Consider the following 24,388-nt stretch of genomic DNA (forward strand, 5'->3'; position numbering starts at 1 on the left):
GGGTTGACTCCCTGGGTGGGTTGACTCCCTGGGTGGGTTGAGTTTGTGCATTACTTGCTGAAAAAAGTAGAGTGTGTTTTGTAAGAAGACTGTCGATGTTTGTGTGGTGTGCGCTTAAAAGATTCTACATGGTCTAAAGGGTACATTCCAATAGTTTGTAGTGTTTAACGGGTCGAAAGGGTCAAATCTCTCAAGCATGTAAAAAGGGACTAAAAAGGTCCAAGTGGTCTAAAGCCCTAAATGGTTGAAGCTGTCTTGACAGGGTTGAAGCTGTCTAATCTGTCTGGAGGGTGTAAGGGGTCTAAATGGTGTTAAGGTCTAAAGTGACATATGGGGTATAAGGTTCTAGGGGTCTACAACAACAACAACAACAACAACAACATGCATTTTAAGGCCATTTTCCCTGCTAGAGCGGGTGCCTGCGGGCTTTAGGGGTCTAAAGGGTATAAAAGGTCCAAAGGGTGAAGGGACTTAAAGTGTTTAAAGGGTCTTCAAGTTAAAAGGGTCTTCGAGGTCTTATGGGTCTTGCATATGGTCATATGGCATATGACCATATGGTCTTATGGTCTAAAGGGTTTTTGGGGTCTAATCTGTCAAATATGTAAAATAAAGAAACTTCTCTCAAGCATGTAAGAAAGGGTCTTTGTGGTCTTCCAAGGCTGCGCTGATGGATGGAAAATACCCTTAGGACAATCTCCAGGTTGCATTTGGTCTATGTACCAAATTTTGTCGTTGTCGGCCCAGCGATCTTTGCAAAAAAAACCCAGAACACACAGACAGAATAACAAACGACAAATTGTGTTTATTAGATTCATTTTGTGCAGATTATCTTTTTATGAATAATGCGAGTAACAATGACTGTCCCAAAAGCATAATGAGAGACAGAAAGAAGACTTCCAAAATAGTAGAAAAATGTTATCTTTATTAATTACCGAAGGTAGACAGAGGTTATGTTTTCTCCCCTGTCTGTTTGTCTGTTTGTGAACAGGATATCTCAAAAAGTTATGGACGGATTTGGACGAAACGTGGTGGACATGTTGGGTGTGTGACAAAGACAAATTTTTTCGATGTTGGTGAAGATCTGGATCCGGATATTAGAATTTTTAAAGTGATTCTTCACCATTGAGAGATGGGACCAAAAGCGATATATAGCAGGATATGTTAATAAGATGTGGATAGATTATGACAAAACAAAGTGGATGAGTTGGATAGGTGACAAGAACAAGGTGATTCGATTTTGGTTCAGGTCCGGATCAGGATGCGCGTGCCATGCTAGTTTTATTAGAGTTTGTCCATCGTCAGCCTGTTATGATGTACAAGTCCTAATCAAGGTATGCACTCTTCCCAGTGCCATTCTAGTTCTATGTGTGATGAAAACCACGATTCAAACTGATAGAAGGTAGTATCATTTTCCAGGTAATCCTCAAGTGAGAGATCAGCTGTGAGTAGTTCTGATTGACCACGGAATGACTTGCTGGATGCCCGGTTTGCAGATGGTTTTGAGGGCCACCTTTACAAAATGGTAAACGTAGGAAAGGTTGATGGTGAGACTTGGAAGTTTAATAAACTTTGAATCTCATCCAGAGAAAGAACATGGAATTGTATTGGGGGATTCGTTTGACGACCCTTCCAGCGCGACAGGGTGAAAATGCGACATTTGCCAGGATTGTGGGGATATGTTCCATTTCAGACCAGGATCGAATTGATTCCAGATCAATAGAGAGAGACGCAACTACGATATACTTGTCATTGGGATTTGGGGTACTGTGCGATGCAATATGGAGTCATCTTCAAAAAGGCATGGTCTTCCGGATCATCGGATGGGTCGTTTATGTCGATAGGTCGGAGTGTCCCAACCCAGACCCCAAACTTGTTCCTAGATAAACGACCGAACATGGCATAGGTCGTTTGTGCAGGAACAAGACTGGGCTTTGGTTTGCCAGCCTCCACTGGGAGAGGAGAGAGTTCCATTGATAGTGCGTGAGTGGAGGAAGTGGGAAAGGCAGTTATGTGTATGAAGACGCCCATGTGCAGTGCCTTCAGAAAGTATTCACACGGTCAAACCCCTTGACTTGACTTTTTTCACATTTCGTTGTGTTATAGCCTGAAATTAAAATGGGTTTAATTGAGATTTTTTTTGTCATTGATCTACACATCTTATTATAATAGAGCAAACGTATATGGTTATGTCGTTATGTCGCTATGTTTATATGCGACTAAAACGTCTTCTTCTTCAAATAAAGTTACCACCCTCTTAATTAACCCTCTTAATTGCGTTAAGACTGCTGAGACCCTTTAGACCTTTGATGACCCTTCAGACCACCAAGACCCCTGAAGACCCAAAATACCCTGAAGACCCCCAAAGACCCAAAACACCCCAAAGACCCAAAATACCCTGAAGACCCAAAACACCCCAAAGACCCAAAATACCCTTCAAGGCCCTGAGGCTCAAAAACACCTTGAATACCCAAAAACTCAAAACACCCCGAAGACCCAAAACACCCCAAAGACCCAAAACACCCCAAAGACCCAAAACACACCAAAGACCCAAAACACTCCGAAGACCCAAAACACTCCGAAGACCCAAAATACCCCGAAGACCCAAAACACCCCGAAGACCCAAAACACACTGAAGACCCAAAACACCCCGAAGACCCAAAACACCCCGAAGACCCAAAACACCCCGAAGACCCAAAACACCCTGAAGACCCAAAACACCCCGAAGACCCAAAACACCCAGATGACCCAAAATACCCCTAAGACCCAAAATACCCCAAAGACCCTTAAAACCCAAGAAGACCCAAAAGCCCCTGAAAACCCCGAAGATCCAAAAGATGCCAAAGACCCTTAAGACCCTAAAGCCTCAAAAGACCCAAAACACCTCAAAAACCCAAAATACCCTTAAAGGCCCAGAGGATCCAAAATACCCAAATGGCCCTGAAGACCCAAAACACCATGAAGACCCAAAAGACACTGAAATGGTCAAAGATGCCTACCCCTCTGAAACGACGTGTGGTGAGGAGAAGAGTAATAACTCGGCGCAGAGTACGCCGAGTTACGCTAGTAATACCCAATAATGCCAAAGTGGATTTTTTTTAGACATACGTTTTTCTTTGTGGAAGCACCTTTGGCAGCGATTACAGCTTCAAGTCTTCTTGGGTGTGTCTGTATCAGCTTTGCACATCTGGATTTGGGGAGTTTCTCCCATTCTTCCTTGTAGATTTGCTCAAGCTCTCTCAAGTTGAATGGGGAGCGTCGGTGAACAGCAATCTTCAAGTCTTTCACAGAATTATCAATGGGATTCAAGTCTGGGATTTGGCTGGGCCACTCAAGGATTGCTTTGAAGAATTTCACGTTCTTGTTCTGAAGCCATTCCAGTGTTGCCTTGGCTGTACGCTTGGGGTCATTCTGTTGGAACATAAATCGTTGCCACAGTCTTCGGTCTATTGCACTCGAAAGCAGGTTCTCCTCAAGGATTTTCCTGTATTTGGCTCCATTCATTGCTCCCTCTAGCCTTACAAGTCTCCCATTCCCTGCCACAATAAAGCATCCCCATAACATGATGCTGCCACCACCATGCTTTACCTTAGGGATAGTGTTAGATGGGTGATGAGCTGTGCTCGGTTTCTGCCAGACGTATCGCTTTGCATTCAGGCCAAAGAGTTCAGTTTCCGTCTCATCAGACCACAGAATATTTTGCGTCATGCTCTCAGTCTTTCACGTGCCTTTTTGCAAACTCCAGGTGTGCTGTCATGTGCCTTTTTCTCAGGAGTGGCTTCCTTCTGGCCACTCTCCTATAAAGCCGAGGTTTGTGAAGTGCTGCAGAGACCGTCCTCCTTCCGGCAGGTTCTCCCATCTCAGCCAGGGAACTCTGTAGTGCTGTCAGTGGTCATTGGTTTCTTGTTCACCTCCCTGACCAAGGTCCTTCTTGCCCGGTTGCTCAGTTTGGTCGGACGGTCAGCTCTAAGAAAGGTCTGGGTCGTTCCATGTTATTTCCAGTTCTTAATGATGGAGCTCACTGTGAACTCTCTAGAAAAGGTTTTATACCCTTTCCCAGATCTATACAACCTCAATTGTATGTTGCAGTTCTACGGACAGTTCCTTGGACTTCATGGTAGAGTTTCTGCTCTGACATGCACTGCCAACTGTGGGTCGTTATATAGAAAGGTGTGCTTCTTTCTAAATCATGTCCAATCAATTGAATTGGCCACAGGTGGACTCCTATCAAGTTGTAGTAGAGACATCTCAAGGATGCTCAAAGGAAATTGGATGAACCTGAGCTCAATTTGCAGTGTCATAGCAAAGGAGTTGAATACTTCTTGACTCGACATTTCAGCTTTTCATTTTTAATTATTTTGTAAAAATTATATCAAAAAATCCACCTTGACATTATGGTGTATCATGTGTAGAGCAGTGACAAAAAAATCTCAATTTAATCCATTTTAAATTTAGGCTGTAACACAAAATGTGAAAAAGTCAAGGGGTGTGAATACTTTCTGAAGGCACTGTATACCTCCTGCAGCGAGCTTGGCACGCAGATTGCTATTGAGGAGCGTTATTGTGTAGCCTACTTTACATGGGATTGGCATTTATTGTTCATATGGTTGTCAGATGTTTTTGGACTTGTCTGGTTTCCTTCAATTTCTTATTAATCATAAAGATAGCTCAATGTGCTGCACTCTGACCTGTCTGCTCCTGGATTTGTTCTCAATTTTAACTAAAACTGCTGTTCTGGTGTGATGTTTCCACGGGCTGTTGGTTGCATCATCTCACACGCAATCCCTTTGTGGGAGCATTTATCAAGTTGTCTTTACTGTAGTCCTATATCTCTAAAATATCCCACGTTATCTTTCGCAAGAGTATAAGTTTTTTGGTTGGTAACATAGCTATGTGTGGACCCCAACTGTAGATGTCATTGTTTTAGCTTGGCTACTTTAATGCTGCGGCTCCCTTCCTCCTCTTTATAAAGCCTTTACCCTGTGTGCTCACGGTCGTGTTTGTTTCAAGGCAGAGAACAAGGAACGAGCTTTGAACGAGACCCGGGCCTTTGCCACGCAGTCTCTCGCCAGTGTGGCCTACCAGATTGATTCTGGTGCATCACGGTTGCTGCTCATGCTGGACACGCAGGAGGCGTTGCTACGACAGTTGGGTGCATCGGTCAACCACATCAGCCAGGTCGGCTGTGATATTTTAAGGGATTTAAATGAACCAACAGCAAACCCATTGCATACTGCTTGTCTCTTTGTGTGCTTTTCCGCTCTGCTTTTTTTACCCATGAACCAGTTTCACATAGTTGGTCCTTGAGGCGTGCAATTTGGTATTCCCTTTTCCCAAAACATCTGAAATACGTCTTTTTTTGAACGAACGTCTAAAAGGTTTTGTAAGGCTCAGCGATTCATCGTTGTTTTTCTTGTTGCAATATTGTAAAATATTTGATCTGACAAGGTGTAAGACCCATTCGATTAAGCATCGTTAGTATGTCCACCTTGAAGTTGAGCTTGTCACAATGGTTTTTTTAAACGCGTCTCTTAGGCGGTGTATTGGTATAGTGTGAAAGTTAATGCTTGTTCGCCTAAAAATTGATTCAGAAGGAGGGGATAATCCGTCCCAATTTCCCCTTGGATTTTATTGTTTGGAACAAACTAAGTTTGGAATACGCTCTCTTATTGGTCCGGATCGGTAGAGTGAAGGACCTTCGGGCTTTGTGTCACTCGTCTTGAGGCCTCCTTTCCTGCTGCCTGAGGCTCGTTTGCACGACGTGCTTGAGGCCTCCGTTCCTCCTTCCTGAGGCTCGTTTGCACGACGTGCTTGAGGCCTCCTTTCCTGCTTCCTGAGGCTTGTTTGCACGACGTGCTTGAGGCCTCCGTTCCTCCTTCCTGAGGCTCGTTTGCACGACGTGCTTGAGGCCTCCTTTCCTCCTTCATGAGGCTCGTTTGCACGACGTGCTTGAGGCCTCCTTTCCTCCTTCCTGAGGCTCGTTTGCACGACGTGCTTGAGGCCTCCGTTCCTCCTTCCTGAGGCTCGTTTGCACGACGTGCTTGAGGCCTCCTTTCCTGCTTCCTGAGGCTTGTTTGCACGACGTGCTTGAGGCCTCCTTTCCTTCTTCCTGAGGCTTGTTTGCACGACGTGCTTGAGGGCTCCGAGTGCTTCTGCTCACTGAGGATCTCACCTTCGAAAGTGTTGCGTTTACATTCTGTATGCCTGGCCATATTAGCTACTTAACGTGCAGTGTAAACGAACCTTTTCTTTGTTATCAATGGTGATCTCAAGCTTGTGGAGGAGCTTGTATGTGCAATGTATTTGGGAGGACGACTCGGCCATCCTTGTGCTTTTACATGAATTGACTTGGACTGGTGTGTACCCTGGTTAGAATAGGTACACCGTATCCCTGCGTGTCGTAAGAGGCGAATAAGAGGGTTGGCGTCAGGAAGGGCATCCGGCCATAAAAACATTGCCTCAAAAAGAGAACCATGACAATTACAACTACATATGGGCAGAGTATAGCCCGAAGTGGAGATCGGTTTCTGAGGTTTGGGACATGGAATGTAGGGACAATGACAGGGAGATCAGGAGAAGTGGTGGAAGTATTGATCAGAAGAAGAGTGGACATATGTTGTGTGCAAGAGACCAGATGGAAGGGAAGTGGTGTGAGATTGGTGAAGGGTAGGCAGGGACAGAAATACAAGTTTGTGTGGCAAGGGTGCCCGGAGGGCGTGAATGGTGTTGGTGTCCTGTTTTCTGAGGAGTTTGTAGACAGTGTGGTGAGTGTGACTAGAATGAGTGATAGGTTGATGATGGTGAAAATGATGATTGGAAAGCTCTTGGTGAACGTCATCTCGGGATATGCTCCGCAGGTTGGTCGGAGCGATGAAGAGAAGGACAAGTTCTGGTGTGCGATACAGAAGCTGATGGAAAACGTGAAAGATGAGGAAGTTGTTGTGGTAGGAGGAGACCTAAATGGACATGTGGGAAGGAGTATGGACGATTTTGAGGGAGTTCATGGGGGTTATGGATATGGTGTGAGAAATGGAGAAGGTGAAAGGATTTTGGAGTTTGCTGATGGAGCTGATTTGTTGATTTGTAATACTCAGTTCCAGAAAGGGGATAATAAGCTTGTTACATACACGTCAGGTGGGTCGACGACAAACGTTGACTCCCTGATGGTGCGTAGGCGAGATAGGGGGCACCTCCGGGACACAAAGGTGATCCCGGGGGAGGAGGCTGTTTCACAGCACCACTTGGTTGTCTGCGACATAAGGGTGAAAGGTGCGAGGAGAGCTCGGCGGGTGAAGTACCAACCGAGAATGAAGGTGTGGAGGTTGAAAGAGGTGACAGTGAGGGAGGCATTAAAAGAGAGGCTGAGTCGGGAAGAGGATGATGTGGTTGAGCTTGAACGTGGTTGGATGTCAATGAAAGATAGTCTGTTGGGAGCCATTGGTGAGGTATGTGGATGGACAAAAGGACCACCGAGGCACTCGGAAACATGGTGGTGGGATGATGAAGTTGGAAAGAGGATTGACGAGAAGAGGAAGAAGTTCAAGGAGTGGCAGAAGGCGAAGGGTACGGGAGCAGAAAAAGCAGAGCATGAAAGTTATAAGGCAGCCAGGAAGGCTGCAAAGAAAGAGGTAGCAAAGGCGCAGGGTACATGTAGGAAAATGTTCGGAGAACGCTTGGATTCGGAAGAGGGTCAGAGAGCGGTATTCAGGATTGCAAAGCAGATAGCGAAAGAGAGGTGTGATGTGATGGGGGTGAGTTGCTTGAAGGATGAAGTGGGACAAATCGTTGTGGACCCAGATGGAATTAAAGGAAGATGGAAAAGATATATGGAAATGCTGTTGAATACAGAGAATGAATGGGATGGCAACATAGAGAGTAACCCAGTTTTAGGACCGGCAGAGAAGATAACTGAGAGGGAAGTTGAGGAAGCGATAAAAGCAATGAAGAGTAGAAAAGCGGGAGGGCCGACGGGAGTTGTGGGAGATATGTTGAAGGCAGCAGGAAGTTGGGGTGTGAAGAGAATGGCAGAGATCTGTAATCTGGTGGTGAAAGAAGGTCGCATTCCAGTGGATTGGGAACTGAGTACCCTCGTCCTTCTATACAAGGGGAAAGGTGACCCTCAGGAGTGTGGCTCGTACCGAGCGATAAAGTTATTGGAGCATGGAATGAAGGTATTGGAAAGGGTGTTGGAGAGGAGGATAAGGAAGAAGGTGAAGAATGACGAAATGCAGTTTGGATTTATGCCAGGAAGAGGAACGACAGGCGCGCTCCTTATTGTGAGGCAGTTGCAGAAGTACATGGAGAAGAGGAAGAAGTTGTTTCTTGGGTTTGTTGATCTGGAGAAAGCATTCGATAGGGTTCCATGCGAAGTATTGACATGGGCATTGAGGAAGTTAGAAGTGGAGGAATGGTTGATCAGAGTTGTGATGGCAATGTACAAAAGAGCGCACACAGCTGTAAGGACGAAGGATGGGAACAGTGGTGAGTTTGAGGTGAAGGTGGGAGTGCATCAGGTGTCGGTACTAAGTCCACTACTATTTGTAGCTGTGATGGAGGTGCTGGCTCAGACCGTAAAGGAGGGTTTACCGTGGGAGTTGTTGTATGCAGATGATCTGGTGTTGATTGCGGAAAGTATGGATGGACTGAAGGAAAAGATGAACAAGTGGAAGGAATGCATGGAGACAAAAGGTCTGAAGGTGAATATAGGAAAGACGAAGGTGATGGCAAGTGGTAAAGCATGTGGTGTGGTGGAAAGAACTGGGAGGTGGCCATGTGCTGTGTGCAGGAAGGGTGTCGGAGTGAACTCCATTCAATGTACAATGTGCGCTGAGTGGGTTCATCAAAAATGTAGTGGTCTGAGAGGGTCATTAACCAGTGTGGCAGCTACATTCAAATGTAAGGTGTGCACAGAGGGAGCTGCACATGGAGGAAATGTTGAGTTGGATCTTGGAGACGGCGTGAAGCTGGAAGGTGTGAAAACATTTTGCTACCTCGGAGACATGCTGAATGGAGAAGGTGGATCAGACTCGGCAACGGTTGCTAGAGTGAAATGTGCATGGAAGAAGTTTCGGGAACTGAGTGGCGTGCTGATGAGGAGGGGAGTGTCGTTGAAGCTGAAGGGAAAGGTGTATGCTGCATGTGTGAGAAGTGTTATGATTTACGGGAGCGAGACATGGGTCATGAATGTAGAGCAGCAACGAAGGCCGGAAAGGGTGGAAATGTGAATGGTTCGGTGGATGTGCGGAGTGTCGTTGAAAGAGAGGAAGACAAATGATGAATTGCGAAAGATGATGGGAATAGAGCCTGTGAGTGATGCTGTGAAGAGGAACAGGTTGAGATGGTTTGGTCATGTGTTGAGGAAGGATGAAAGTGACTGGTTGAGAAGAGTGATGGAAATGAATGTAGAAGGAAGTAGAGGACGGGGAAGACCGAGAAAGACTTGGTTAAAGATGGTCGAAGAAGAAATGCGGGCAAGGGGGTTAACAAGGAGAGATGCAGAAAATAGGGCAAAATGGAGAAGATTGTCATGGGGACCGCAAGGCTAACCCCCGCTCTAGCAGGGAAAATGGCCTTAAAATGCATGTTGTTTGTTGTTGTTGTCTTAGATATTACCCCTTTATAGTTGTTTTTTGTGGTAATGTTTCTTCCTGCGAGTCTTGTTACAACAAACATGCGGTAGAATAAATTTTCTTACAATGGACAATTATATAGTGAACACTTGCGTCAGTCACAATGACCGATGAGCCTTCGGGTACAACCAACAGGAAAGATTGGACAAAGGAGCATGGGGAAGATGAACTTCCTATTAATGAGACCGATGCATCTTTAAACTACATGATATTCATAGAACACTTACCCTGCGCAGTCAACTTGCTGCGAGCCAACTCTTCTGTTTTTGAACATTTTTTTCTTTGATCCAATATGGCTGCCAGACCACGTGAGCTATGACATCATAAATTTAGATTCTCGAATATAATTGTTGCATCGATCATGCTAAATACCTTTCAAACTGATCAGACTAAACGTTGTCCCTGTCGAATTATGACGTCATAATTATGGCACCAATGACGTCATCATTAACAACACCCATTCCCCATATGGAGTTCTTGTGCTGCACTCTGCCAGGGTGCCGGTAAGAGCAGGGGTTGGCCTTTTTAGGGCACCGTGGCCCCCTTTTTGAAGCAATGTTTTATGGCCGGATGCCCTTCCTGCCGCCAACCCTGTTAGTCGCCTTTTGCGACACACAACGAATTACCAGTGAGCTGGTACTCAATTTGCCGACCTCAAAAAGATCACAGGCTGAGTCAACCCACCTGGCGTTAATTCAGCGATCGACCGGGATTGGAACCCAGGATCCGAGGATCCCAAGCCGCACCCTAACCGCTAAGCCAACACCAGGCTAAATGATAGACGGAATGCTATTTGGTATTTCTTACCAGCGTTCGAGATAGACATTCGCAGCAAGGCTCATCTAAAGCGGCTGCGATCGACGTGCGCGGACCGTCGGCTGTGCTCGTGTTCACGGTATTGCTTGTGCATCAAATACCTTTTACTACCTTACATAAACTGTGCGCTCTGGAATCAACTCTGTGGAGAATCACATATGCAAAATCAGCCGATATAGTGAATGTTTTATTTTTAACTCGACCCAATCTTGACTTTTTTCTGTAATTTACTAGATTCTGTATTTTTCCATGTCAGATTCAGTTTTCCCTGGCTCTATACAGGTGGTGGTGATAATACTATTATGGTGTGTATTTCTACCTCAGTGCGTCGCAGTACACAAAGAGAAGGTGTCGAGGCGTGAGATTGGCGTACTGACGACCAGCAAACGCCCCCCTCGGCATACCAAGCTGGTGGCTCCACCATCACACCCCCCTCATGGATCCACTCGTTACCTAAGGACAAAAATCAACTACTCGGTGCTTGATCATTTGGGCCACGGAGCAAAGGTGAGAGGTGAATGATCAAATTTTGTACTTTGATCAACAATCATAAGTGTTGCTTCCTGGCATCACGAAGGGGACCATTCAATGTAATCACAAACCAGGAAAGGTTTTTGTGAATAAGGGTCTTGCAAAGATATCTCGAGGTGAATGCTGTATTTTTGTGGTATCTGCTATTTTTCAGACCATGGATGACAATGAGCATAGTTTAGCCAGCCACTCAATCCCTCCGAGTCAGAAACCTCCAAGCCCACCTATCCATCACAAACCATTGAAGTAAGGCTCCTCCGGTCCTGTTGTGTCAGCAATTGATTTGTTGTTTTGCCCTTTATCGAATTTAACTTCTTTTAAATGATTATACTGGTTGCTTCCCGATTTCTATTCCATTTTACTAACCTACACTCCCCTTATCAACCTCACTCCCACCCCCTCAAGCCGGCATTCGCCTTTCCGCACAATGGACCCCAGTCGCCCCCCGGTGATACCCAATGAGTACTCGGCCAGCCCAACACGAAGTGCCGTGGTTAGACCTCGTGCTTATAGGTAACAGTGCTGCCTCCTCATTTCACTCCTCAAGTGGTATTCCAGTTTCTGTAAAGTGCAGACTGTTGAGTAATTCTGAGCCTTTCAGAAGAGGGTAAACTCTTGTATCTTGGGATTTTAAACTTCTTTTTTTTGCACCTGCCCTCTGCAGTCCTTGTGTTCCCTACTGCCATTACACCCCTCCAGCAGTGGCAGCAGCAGTGCAGGAAGCAGAGACAGCGTGGGTAGCGGTGGAGGGCTGTTGCCTCTACCTGTCCCTACACCCACTGTCCCACCTATGGCCCCATTAACAAACAACCACAGTGAGTCTCAGTTCTCATGTAATCGTCCTCATCAAGCTATAGGCTTGTTTTTATTATTATACTGGTTGCTTCCTGATTTCTATTCCATTTTACGAACCTACAATCCCCTTATCAACCTCACTCCCACCCCTCAAGCCGGCATTCGCCTTTCCGCACAATGTACCTTGATTTTTTGGGGGGGATTGACACATATTACATGTTATTGGCCATATTTCACCATGCTCTATAGTCTATACTATACAGAGCATTGGTTCTGTCAAAGACTATGAAGGAATGTATGGAGGCAAACGGTCTGAAGGTGAATATCAGAAAGACGACGGTGATGGCAAGTGGTAAAGCATGTGGTGAGGTGGAAAGAACTGGGAAGTGGCCCTGTGCTGTGTGCAGGAAGGGTGTCGGAGTGAACTCCATTCAATGTACAATGTGCGCTGAGTGGGTTCATCAAAAATGTAGCGGTCTGCGAGGGTCATTAACCAGTGTGGCAGCTACATTCAAGTGTAAGGTGTGCACAGAGGGAGCTGCAGATGGAGGAAATGTTGAGTTGGATCTTGGAGATGGCGTGAAGCTGGAAGGTGTGAAAACATTTTGTTACCGAGGAGACATGCTGAATGGAGAAGGTGGATCAGACTCGGCAATGGTTGCTAGAGTGAGATGTGCATGGAAGAAGTTTCAGGAACTGAGTGGCGTGCTGACGAGGAGGGGAGTGTCGTTGAAGCTGAAGGGAAAGGTGTATGCTGCATGTGTGAGAAGTGTTATGATTTATGGGAGTGAGACATGGGTAATGAACATAGAGCAGCAACGAAGGCTGGAAAGGGTGGAAATGCGAATGGTTCGGTGGTTGTGCGGAGTATCGTTGAGAGAGAGGAAGACAAATGATGAATTGCGAAAGATGATGGGAATAGAGCCTGTGATTGATGCTGTGAAGAGGAACAGGTTGAGATGGTTTGGTCATGTGTTGAGGAAGGATGAAAGTGACTGGTTGAGAAGAGTGATGGAAATGAATGTAGAAGGAAGTAGAGGACGGGGAAGACCGAGAAAGACTTGGTTAAAGATGGTGGAAGAAGAAATGCGGGCAAGGGGGTTAACAAGGAGAGATGCAGAAAATAGGGCAAAATGGAGAAGATTGTCATGGGGACCGCAAGGCTAACCCCTGCTCGAGCAGGGAAAATGGCCTTAAAATGCATGTTGTTGTTGTTGGTTCTGTCAAAGCAGGTTATTTGGCTTTTTTGTATACTAAGTCGAGGCTTGTGTAAGAGCTAACACATGTAACATATAATAAAGGGAGCGGGAGACAAGAGGGGGGGGGGGGGGGGGGGGGAGAGGGAATTCCTCTCGGGCTAGGGTTGAAATCCTGGATAGGTCATCATTCCGACACATGAAACTCGATTGAGTGTGCAGGAATTTGGAACTTAGCCAGGGTGCCGGTAATAGCTCATAAGCTACTCTTTACAGAGGATACCATGAGGTCTTTAGCATCCACAAACCAGCGGACAGGACACCCAGTTTTACATCCATTTGAGGGATGGTGCACACATTGATGAATCGCCCCGCCTGATAAACACCGGGATGGTAGTTTATAGCCGGTCCAAGTTTAGAACACAGGCTAGACAGCTCAGAGGTGAGTGGGCATGCCTCTGGATCTTAATCTGCACTTCACCTTTCAATGTGCTCCATCCTATGATCTGACCAGGTACCTCAACCCCCCTGCACAGGTCACGCTGCACACACTGTTACTCTGGTACGTGCCCCATCGCGGCATGGACCAGGGTCTTATAAAGGGCAACAGAGTACTGGTGCAACCCACAATGGCCCTAGCAACTTTAGCGAGGTCCTGGGAAACCATATTGGACCCGGTGAGTCAGAAACACATTGTGTTTGTTATTTTATACCTGTAGACAGGTGAATGTCCCCAGAATTAGACGGGTTAATTCCCCCAGAATCAGATGGGTTAACCTCCCCAGTATTAGACGGGTTAATTCCCCCAGAATCAGACGGATTAACCTCCCCAGTATTAGACGGGTTAATTCCGCCAGAATCAGATGGGTTAACCTCCCCAGTATTAGACGGGTTAATTCCCCCAGAATCAGATGGGTTAACCTCCCCAGAATTAGACGGGTTAATTCCCCCAGAATCAGACGGATTAACCTCCCCAGTATTAGACGGGTTAATTCCCCCAGAATCAGACGGATTAACCTCCCCAGTATTAGACGGGTTAATTCCCCCAGAATCAGACGGATTAACCTCCCCAGAATTAGATGGGTTAATTCCCCCAGAATCAGATGGGTTAACCTCCCCAGAATTAGACGGGTTAATTCCCCCAGAATCAGACGGATTAACCTCCCCAGTATTAGACGGGTTAATTCCCCCAGAATCAGACGGATTAACCTCCCCAGAATTAGATGGGTTAATTCCCCCAGAATCAGATGGGTTAACCTCCCCAGAATTAGACGGGTTAATTCCCCCAGAATCAGACGGATTAACCTCCCCAGAATTATACGGGTTAATTCCCCCAGAATCAGACGGATTAACCTCCCCAGTATTAGACGGGTTAATTCCCCCAAAATCAGACGGATTAACCTCCCCAGAATTAGACGGGTTAATTCCCCCAGAATCAGATGGGTTAACCTCCCCAGAATTAGACGGGGTAACCTCCCCAGAATTAGCCGGGTTAACCTCCCCAGAATCAGACGGGTTAACCTCCACAGAATTAGACGGGTTAACCTCCCCAGAATCAGATGGGTTAACCTCCCCAGAATCAGACGGGTTAACCTCCCCAGAATTGTCGTTTTTCCCATATGACTTGGAATAACCCCTCCCACCAAGAGCACCCCAATGACACATCTCAAGCACAAACTGTTGTGGAATCAGGGCTGGGATCCCATGAAGCACTGAGAGCCACCAATGGGACAACGTGCCAGATAATATCTGCGATATTGACATTGCATATTCTCGTTTTTGCTCATGCAAGTTGTGGATTTTCTTCTGCTGCTACTTACAACCCTTTTTTGTTCCTACTCATTCTGACCTTTTCCCAGCTTCCCTGCCTCCCCCAAGCTTTCAGCTCATTCCACAACTTCCCCTCGTCGGCTTTGTGGCTCGTGTGCAGGAAACGAGTGAGTTTGAGCCACAAACACACCAAACCCGTCAAGGGATTCCAGGAAAGAGTCAATAAGTTTCGATTTTTTTTTTTCAATATAAATATTTTCATGCCAACCTCCCCGGCCTCTTAACTGCGACTCATCCAGTCGTGTGTAATGTCTTTGTCTTCCTCTTCGTCCTTTGATCTTATGTCAGCCTGTGAATCTGCGACCCTTTATCGTTTAGCTCCTCCATGAGCTTAGATTTGTGCATACAAAGAAAATGATAGGGAGTGTTTCAACTGACTGATTCACCTGTCGACACGACCATTGGAACATCCCCTGTATCTCTCATGCCACCCTCACCTCCCTCCCACCTCCGGCCACCATCACCTCACTCCCACCCACCCACAACTCCCTCCCTCCTACCCACCCTCACCTCACTCCCACCCTCACCTCACCTCACTCCCACCCTCACCTCACTCCCACCCTCAACTCCTTCCCTTACACCCTCACCTCACTCCCACCCTCACCTCACTCCCACCCTCACCTCACTCCCACCCTCACCTCACTCCCACCCTCACCTCACTCCCACCCTCAACTCCTTCCCTCACACCCTCACCTCACTCCCACCCTCACCTCACTCCCACCCTCCCACCCACTGTCAACTCCCTCCCTCCCACCCACCCTCAACTCCCTCCCTCCCACCCACCCTCAACTCCCTCCCTCCCACCCACCCTCAACTCCCTCCCTCCCACCCACCCTCAACTCCCTCCCTCCCACCCACCCTCAACTCCCTCCCTCCCACCCACCCTCAACTCCCTCCCTCCCACCCACCCTCAACTCCCTCCCTCCCACCCACCCTCAACTCTCTCCCACCCACCCTCAACTCTCTCCCACCCACCCTCAACTCCCTTCCATCCTCAACTTCCACCCACCCTCAACTCCCTTCCATCCTCAACTTCCACCCACCCTCAACTCCCTTCCATCCTCAACTTCCACCCACCCTCAACTCCCTTCCATCCTCAACTTCCACCCACCCTCAACTCCCTCCCTCCCACCCTCAACCCACTCCCTCCCACCCTCGACCCACTCCCTCTCACCCTCGACCCACTCCCTCTCACCCTCGACCCACTCCCTCCCACCCTCGACCCACTCCCTCCCACCCTCGACCCTCGACCCACTCCCTCCCACCCTCGACCCACTCCCTCCCACCCTCGACCCACTCCCTCCCACCCTCGACCCACTCCCTCCCACCCACCCTAGACCCACCCTCCCACCCACCCTAGACCCACCCTCCCACCCACCCTAGACCCACTCTCCCACCCACCCTAGACCCACTCCCCCACCCACCCTAGACCCACTCCCTCCCACCCTCGACCCACTCCCTCCCACCCTCGATCCACTCCCTCCCACCCTCGACCCACTCCCTCCCACCCTCGACCCACTCCCTCCCACCCTCGACCCACTTCCTCCCACCCTCGACCCACTCCCTCCCACCCTCGACCCACTTCCTCCCACCCTCGACCCACTTCCTCCCACCCTCGACCCACTTCCTCCCACCCTCGACCCACTTCCTCCCACCCTCGACCCACTTCCTCCCACCCTCGACCCACTTCCTCCCATCCTCGACCCACTTCCTCCCATCCTCGACCCACTTCCTCCCATCCTCGACCCACTTCCTCCCATCCTCGACCCACTTCCTCCCATCCTCGACCCACTTCCTCCCATCCTCGACCCACTTCCTCCCATCCTCGACCCACTTCCTCCCATCCTCGACCCACTTCCTCCCATCCTCGATCCACTTCCTCCCACCTCCGGCGCCATCTCCCAGTGCTGGCCTTGGCATGCAGCTGAGTCCAGGCATGCTTAATGGCCTTGTGTTCACGCAGCCATGCGACCCGCATCTGTAATTGGGTGACGCGCTCCCCCAGTCAGCACGCTACCTGCCTCTTCCCTCTTTCTTGTCCCTTATTGTTCACAAGTCATTCTCACTCCAACCTGCACTTTTCTCTCTCTCTCTGCTCTCACTTCTCTATCTTCTCTGTGCACCTTCATACCTTTCCGTCCCCTGGGGAAAGTCCTACCCCAGGTATCAGTTCTCCAAATCGGGAATGTCACCCGCCTGCAGACCTGACAGACCATGTGGACCCTCCTGACATTATTGTGGATAGTGATAATTGGGTAGCGCCTCTCATTCATGCAGGACCAAAATAACAAGAAAGCGGGAAAAATTGGCAGGAAAAGAAAGGTAAGCAGCGGAATAGATTAATTTTGAAGAAGGCCTGGGTTCTACCAACACGTATGCAATTAATTTTATTATGCTCTAACAGAAACACAAACAACACGGATAAACGCTATAAAAGGTGCCGTTAATGACTGGGCATACATACACTTACTCCATTACAAATAAACTAGCTGGAAGCTTGTGGTAAAATACCATGATGGAAAAAAGGATGCTTTTTATTCTTGCTCTGATTGAAAGAGCTCAACAAATTAAAATCACATTTCTTAACAACAAAGATATCACAGCACACCCTCGGTTAATATTGGTACCTTCGTTCATTTTACACAATTAAAGTGCAGATGTTTGGTTCATATCGGATTATACTATTTCCCTACCCAGGGAGGGGGGACACCCCCTCTCAGACCCTCCTCACCCAACCCCCTCCGCCCCTTTCCAGACCTTCCTACCTCTTCCCAGACCCTCAACTCCTCTTCCCAGACCATTACCCCCATGCTCCCAGACCCCCAACACCACATTCCCAGTCGCGAGATTCTCCGAATTACTCGGCCAAAGACCTTGTAATCATTAATGACGGGTTTTCTGGTGTGGTTCCTGGTCGAGTTTTTCAAGAGAAAATAGTGGGAAACAGACGGCTGCCTCTATCACTCCAAAATATAACCTGTATAGTGTTTAAAACAAAAACATGTTCATTTATAATTATACTAGCGGGGTCACCCGTGGGAATCCCACGGGCATGGATGTGTGTGACACATATTGAGTTATATGCTGTTATATGTTATATGACAGTTTGACAGTATATGACAGTTATATGACATATTGAGTTATATGCTGCACATTCATTTTTACAAAATGGTTACTGGCAAGTCATCAGATCCAGAAATGGTGTGAATTTAGTTATTTCACATAATATGTGACCCCTCACTCCTCTCCACCTGACACTCTCCTGTCTCCACCTGACACTCTCCTGTCTCCACCTGACACTCTCCTCTCTCCACCTAGCACTCCTCTCCTCTCCAAACCCTCACATCCCTCTCCTTTCCAATCCCTCACCTCTCCAATCCCTCACACTCCTCTCCTCTGCAATCCTTCACACGCCTCTCCAATCGCGCCTCACACTCCTCTCCAATCGCGCCTCACACTCCTCTCCAATCGCGCCTCACACTCCTCTCCAATCGTGCCTCACACTCCTCTCCAATCGTGCCTCACACTCCCCTCCAATCACTCCTCTCCAATCGTGCCTCACACTCCTCTCCAATCACGCCTCACACTCCTCTCCAATCGTGCCTCACACTCCTCTCCAATCGCGCCTCACACTCCTCTCCAATCGCGCCTCACTCGCCTCTCCAATCGGCTTTCCCCGTCTCGTTTCTCTCCTTTTTCTCCCGTCTCGTTCTTTTTCTTGCTCCAAATCGGCCCGTCGGAATCGGAAATCGGCCCGTCTCGCCCGTCGGCCCGTCGGAATCGGAAATTGGCCCGTCTTGCTTTTGTGCTTGTGCGTAAATAAATTGTGTTCATGACACCATTTCTGGTGTTGGGCTAGCGGCTAGGGTGCCGGCTTAGGATCCTGGGTTCGAATCTCGGTCGATCGCCGAATTAATGCCAGGGGGGTTGACTCAGCCTGTCATCCTTCCGAGGTCGGCTAATTGAGTACCAGTTCACTGGTAATTCCCTGTTTGTCGTTGAAGGCGGCAAAAAGGGTTGGCGTCAGGAAGGGCATCCGGCCGTAAAACATTGCTTCAAAAAGGGGACAAAAAAACAACAACTACCACGGTCCCCGAAAAGGCCAACCCCCGCTTTGCGGGGAAAAATGGCCTCTAAACGGTGGTTTTTACACCATTTCTGGATCTGATGACTTGCCAGTAACCATTTTGTAAAAATGAATGTGCAGCATCTAACTCAATATGTCGAAATGTCACACACATCCATGCCCGTGGGATTCCCACGGGTGACCCCGCAAGTTTGCATTGACGTTCGTCGATGGACTCGTTCGCCCGTCTCATTCGTTTTCTTGCTGCATCCTGTTCAAGTCTGCGTTCTTCATCGATCGTCTCATTCATTTTGGAAATAGAAGTTTCCACGCAGCGCATGAATTGTCACGATCCTCAAGAGGAATTTGTCTCGTAATCATCAAATGATAAATGGCAAGTAAATTATATTGTGGAAAATTAAAGATTTCAAATAAACCTATTTAAATTGTATTCGCACATAACTAATTTTAAAAAACGAAGAAATATCTCTCGGTAATTTCCTGAAACATATTTTACTTCCGGCTAATAATGTTGAATTAAATAAAAACGAAGAAATATATGTCGGCATCATTGTTGACGTTTTTGTGACGACTGTCATCAAACGAAAAAGTAATATATCTTAACGGAAAAGCAAAAGCGAATTTTTAATATATATCGACACGTTGCCGTCGGTGTCATGTTGGGCGGTGTATGATACACCATGACGCGACTTTTAAAAATATATCTCTGCATTTTCCCGCGTGTGTGGAATGTTCTCAATTATTGCTGACACCGAGTCCAAAACCATCGATAAAAATGAAATCATATGGTGAGTTAGATTGGAGATAAAGGCGTGAGAGAGACTCAATGGCCTTGAAGTTGAAGTTACAGGCGTTTGAGTTTTGTGACGACTATCATCAAACGAAATAGTAATATATCATAACGGAAAAGCAAAAGCGAATTTTTAATATATATCGACACATTGCCGGCGGTGTCATGTTGGGCGGTGTATGATACACCATGACGCGATTTTAAAAAATATATCTCTGCATTTTCCCGCGTGTGTGGATTGTTCTCAATTATTGCTGACACCGAGTCTAAAAGTAAAACCATCGATAAAAATGAAATCATATGGTGAGTTAGATTGGAGATAAAGGCGTGAGAGAGACTCAATGGCCTTGAAGTTACAGGCCTTTGAGAATTCATTTCGTTCTATAAACGGCAACTTTCATTGGATTTTCTTCCCGTTTTTTTTCAACCGAGTCTAAAACTATGTTAGCGACTGTGAAAAATGAAATGATTTATCGAATTTGATTTGAAATAAAACTGGGGGAGAGCAAGACACCACGGGCCTACAAAACAGGACTCAAAGCTATGCGAGTTAATAAAATGGTGGATATTTGTTTATAGCCACTCCCAGAATGGGTGGAGCTATGGGTGGAGCTACTCTGCAAACCGAGTAAGCCACACCCCGGACAGACACCCAACAGATAGACAGACAGACAGACAGACAGAATCATCTACGGCTATTATAATATAGATAATACGTCGACCGTGGTAGTTACGTAGCTCGGATAGATTCCAAATTAACTTTACGCCAGATGCCTCCCTGAAGACTGAGGTCCATACCGTTACATAGGCCGATGACATGATCATTACAAAGCTTGGAATTCTTCATACAAGTGTTTAACTGACTATTTTAAATGTAGCACAACGTTGAGTCACGTGGTCCAAACACCGTTCTGCCGTCTAAGCGCGGCTTTACTTCCTCTTTACCATTCACCAAATTGAAACAGGATTATACATTTCCCATAAGTGTGGATTAATTAGAAGCAATTATTCACATTATTTATTCTCTCAGAGGATCATTTCCGTGTTTCAAGAGGGACAGACGGACAGTATAAGCCTATGAAATACACTGTATAGAGTATTGTGAAATTCCAAAATTATCATATTTATTCACAGCAAACAGCAAATCTATCGCGGCATATTTCTCAACAGCAAATATTTTTTTTTTTTATCGAGAGCGTTCAAAGCAGCATTCTGTTGCCTTATACACCACCCAGGTTCAACCTAGTCAAATTGTAAAAATTATAATTTTCCTGAAGGTTTCGATTAATTTGAAGCAACTTTTACTTCATAATTATTTTCTCTCCGAGGAGCGTTTGTGTTTCAGGGTGGGAGAGACGGACAGCATTAGCCTATTATATATATATATATATATATATATATATATATATATATTGGCTTGCAGGATAGTTCAGCTGGTAGCCTCTTCCTGTCATGTAGACAAGATCAGTCGCAGCAGAGGAGATTTCCCCCTCCCTGAGATCATTGGTGAACTAACTGGGTTTTTTTTTCTGGCAATCTGACAGCAACATGGTAATTCTCTTGAGACGAGCTCAGTTGGCAAAAGCATGGAATGCAAATCCTTAATAGTTTGCCTTCAGCTGGAGTTGAATCCGCAACCCCTGGTGTTCCAGTCTAGTGTCATGAACACTCACTGCATCAGAACACGACCCTATTGTACATGATGCTCAATTGGTGCAGATGCTTTTATGGGATTTATTTACCCCCTACCCCCCTCAGTTTCTGACCTCCCAGATCCTCTGCCACCACTACCTTCAGACTGCGCTCAGGGGGAAGTAGAAAGGAGGGAAGAACCAGAGACAGAGGAAAAGTCTCTAGTGCATTATCATGACCCTTTTGCCTATACGGATCCACCTTGGGCTCCAAAGCACTACACAGAGAGAGGTGAGAAAATGAGCATTGTGAGAATAGGACAAAGTTCCCTAGCTTCCCCCTCTACTTTTTCTTCCTCTCTGTGCAAGACTGGGGTGTATGTGCACACATACGAGTACATGTATATACATCAGCTTTCCCTGTCCATTTGGTTCTGGAATGCCACCGAGAGTGTTGCGCATTGGTCATAAGTCGGTATACATCCCCAATTCCATCACTCTATGCATACTATGCCTGCCCCCTTACAGTGGTAGCGATGTACGATTACAACGGAGAGCGCTCGGATGAACTCAGCTTCGAAGAGGGAACGGTCATCTTTGTGGTTAAGAAGAATGCTGATGGCTGGTACGAGGGAACGGCTGCCGGCGTCACGGGGCTTTTCCCCGGAAACTACGTTGAGACTATTGCGGCGAATCCCCGAAACTCCTCACCGGCCTCCTGAAAGACTCCTTTGCGAAGTTAGCTCAGGATGCTTTGTTTGTTTGCCTGACTCGTCTCTGAACAAGGAAAGGCAAGAACTGCTCTTTACCCTCCAACCTTCGATTCCCAAGCTTGCCTTTTGGCTCTGGTTCCTTGTTCCAAGCCTCTTGTAATTCTCTCATCGATGTAATTATCATTGTATTTATATCCTATGTTGATTGTACATGTTGGTTTTTTAAAATCTCTTTTATTGATAAGATGCAAGTGCAATATTGTAAGCAAATTTAAATAGTTTTTCCCAATGTATGTATTTACAACTGTACATATACATATATATATAATATATATATATATTATATTAATCATTTCCCGCTTTTAACTAATTTTGTGCTTGGTGTTGTTTCTACCGAGATAGAGATTACAGGTTCGCATTCGAGGTCATCTGCTCGAGCTTCGATTTCACGTGATGTACGTACGTACGTATATTTGGTTCTTCTACGAGTACCGACCTGATGATGTACATGAAAGCAATTTGTGCATTTTTCGAAATTGTTTTTGGTTCTGCAAAAGTTGAGGGTTTGGATCGGTGCAATTGGGCCAAACTGTTGTGCATTTCCAGAAGTCGCCATTTGTTGCTTCAAGTGTTCCACTCGTGTACAACAACGACAACAACATGCATTTTAAGGCCATTTTCCCTGCTGGAGCGGGGGTTAGCCTTGCGGGCCCCATGACGATCTTCTCCATTTTGCCCTATTTTCTGCATCTCTCCTTGTTAACCCCCTTGCCCGCATTTCTTCTTCCACCACCTTAAGCCAAGTCTTTCTCAGTCTTCCCCGTCCTCTACTTTCTTCTACATTCATTTCCATCACTCTTCTCAACCAGTCACTTTCATCCTTCCTCAACACATGACCAAACCATCTCAACCTGTTTCTCTTCACAGCATCCACCACAGGCTCTATTCCCATCATCTTTCGCAATTCATCATTTGTCTTCCTCTCTCTCAACGATACTCCGCACATCCGACGAACCATTCGCATTTACACCCTTTCCAACCTTCGTTGCTGCTCTACGTTCATTACCCATGTCTCGGTCCCATAAATCGTAACACTTCTCACACATGCAGCATACACCTTTCCCTTCAGCTTCAACGACACTCCCCTCCTTGTCAGCACGCCACTCAGTTCCCGAAACTTCTTCCATGCACATCTCACTCTAGCAACCGTTGCCGAGTCTGATCCACCTTCTCCATTCAGTATGTCTCCAAGGTATCAAAATGTTTTCACACCTTCCAGCTTCACGCCGTCTCCAAGATCGAACTCAACATTTCCTCCATCTGCAGCTCCCTCTGTGCACAACTTACACTTGAATGTAGCTGCCACACTGGTTAATGACCCTCTCAAACCACTACATTTTTGATGAACCCACTCAACGCAGATTGTACATTGAATGGAGTTCACTCCGACACCATTCCTGCACACAGCACACGGCCACTTCCCAGTTCTTTCCACCTCACCACATGCTTTACCACTTGCCATCACCTTCGTCTTTCCAATATTCACCTTCAGACCTTTTGCCTCCATACATTCCTTCCACTTGTTCATCTTCTCCTTCAGTCCATCCATACTCTCCCTAATCAACACCAGATCATCTGCATACAACAACTCCCACGGTAAACCCTCCTTTCCGTTCCGGGCCAGCACCTCCATCACAGCTAGAAATAGTAGTGGACTTAGTACCGACCCCTGATGCACTCCCACCTTCACCTCAAACTCACCACTGTTCCCGTCCTTCGTCCTTACAGCTGTGCGTGCTCTCTCGTACATTGCCATCACTACTCTAATCAACCATTCCTCTACTCCTAACTTCCTCAATGCCCATGTCACTACTTCGCGTGGAACCCTATCAAATGCTTTCTCCAGATCAACAAACCCAAGAAACAACTTCTTCCACTTCTCCATGTACTTCTGCAACTGCCTTAAAATAAAAAGCACGTCTGTCGTTCCTCTTCCTGGCATAAATCCAAACTGCATTTCGTCAATCTTCACCTTCTTCCTTATCCTCCTCTCCAACATCCTTTCCAATACCTTCATTCCATGCTCCAATAACTTTATCGCTCGATACGAGCCACAGTCCAGAGGGTCACCTTTCCCCTTGTATAGAGGGACGAGGGTACTCAGTTCCCAATCCACTGGAATGCGGCCTTCTTTCACCACCAGATTACAGATCTCTGTCATTCTCTTCACACCCCAACTTCCTGCTGCCTTCAACATATCTCCCACAACTCCCGTCGGCCCTCCCGCTTTTCTACTCTTCATTGCTTTTATCGCTTCCTAAACTTCCTTCTCAGTTATCTTCTCTGCCGGTCCTAAAACTGGGTTACTCTCTA

At 46.8% G+C, this 24,388-nt stretch overlaps 1 protein-coding gene across 2 annotated transcripts in view; it reads left to right on the forward strand.

Moving 5' to 3' along the window:
• Nucleotides 1-24,176, forward strand: part of LOC137438255 (abl interactor 1) — a 36,129-nt gene extending 11,953 nt beyond the window's left edge. Inside the window, exons 2-10 of one of the 2 annotated variants that reach the window (XM_068133355.2) lie at nt 5,008-5,175; nt 10,767-10,949; nt 11,128-11,219; nt 11,379-11,486; nt 11,673-11,788; nt 13,501-13,641; nt 14,824-14,901; nt 21,430-21,594; nt 21,831-24,176. In XM_068133355.2, the coding sequence (XP_067989456.2) occupies nt 5,008-5,175; nt 10,767-10,949; nt 11,128-11,219; nt 11,379-11,486; nt 11,673-11,788; nt 13,501-13,641; nt 14,824-14,901; nt 21,430-21,594; nt 21,831-22,024 (1,245 nt within the window). In that variant the 3' untranslated portion in view covers nt 22,025-24,176. The remainder of the gene's footprint in view (nt 1-5,007; nt 5,176-10,766; nt 10,950-11,127; nt 11,220-11,378; nt 11,487-11,672; nt 11,789-13,500; nt 13,642-14,823; nt 14,902-21,429; nt 21,595-21,830) is intronic. The other variant, XM_068133356.2, reaches the window with a different exon arrangement.
• Nucleotides 24,177-24,388: the final 212 nt, after the last annotated feature.

Source organism: Myxine glutinosa, chromosome 12 (assembly GCF_964187855.1).
Source record: "Myxine glutinosa chromosome 12, kmMyxGlut1.1, whole genome shotgun sequence".
NCBI lineage: Eukaryota > Metazoa > Chordata > Myxini > Myxiniformes > Myxinidae > Myxine > Myxine glutinosa.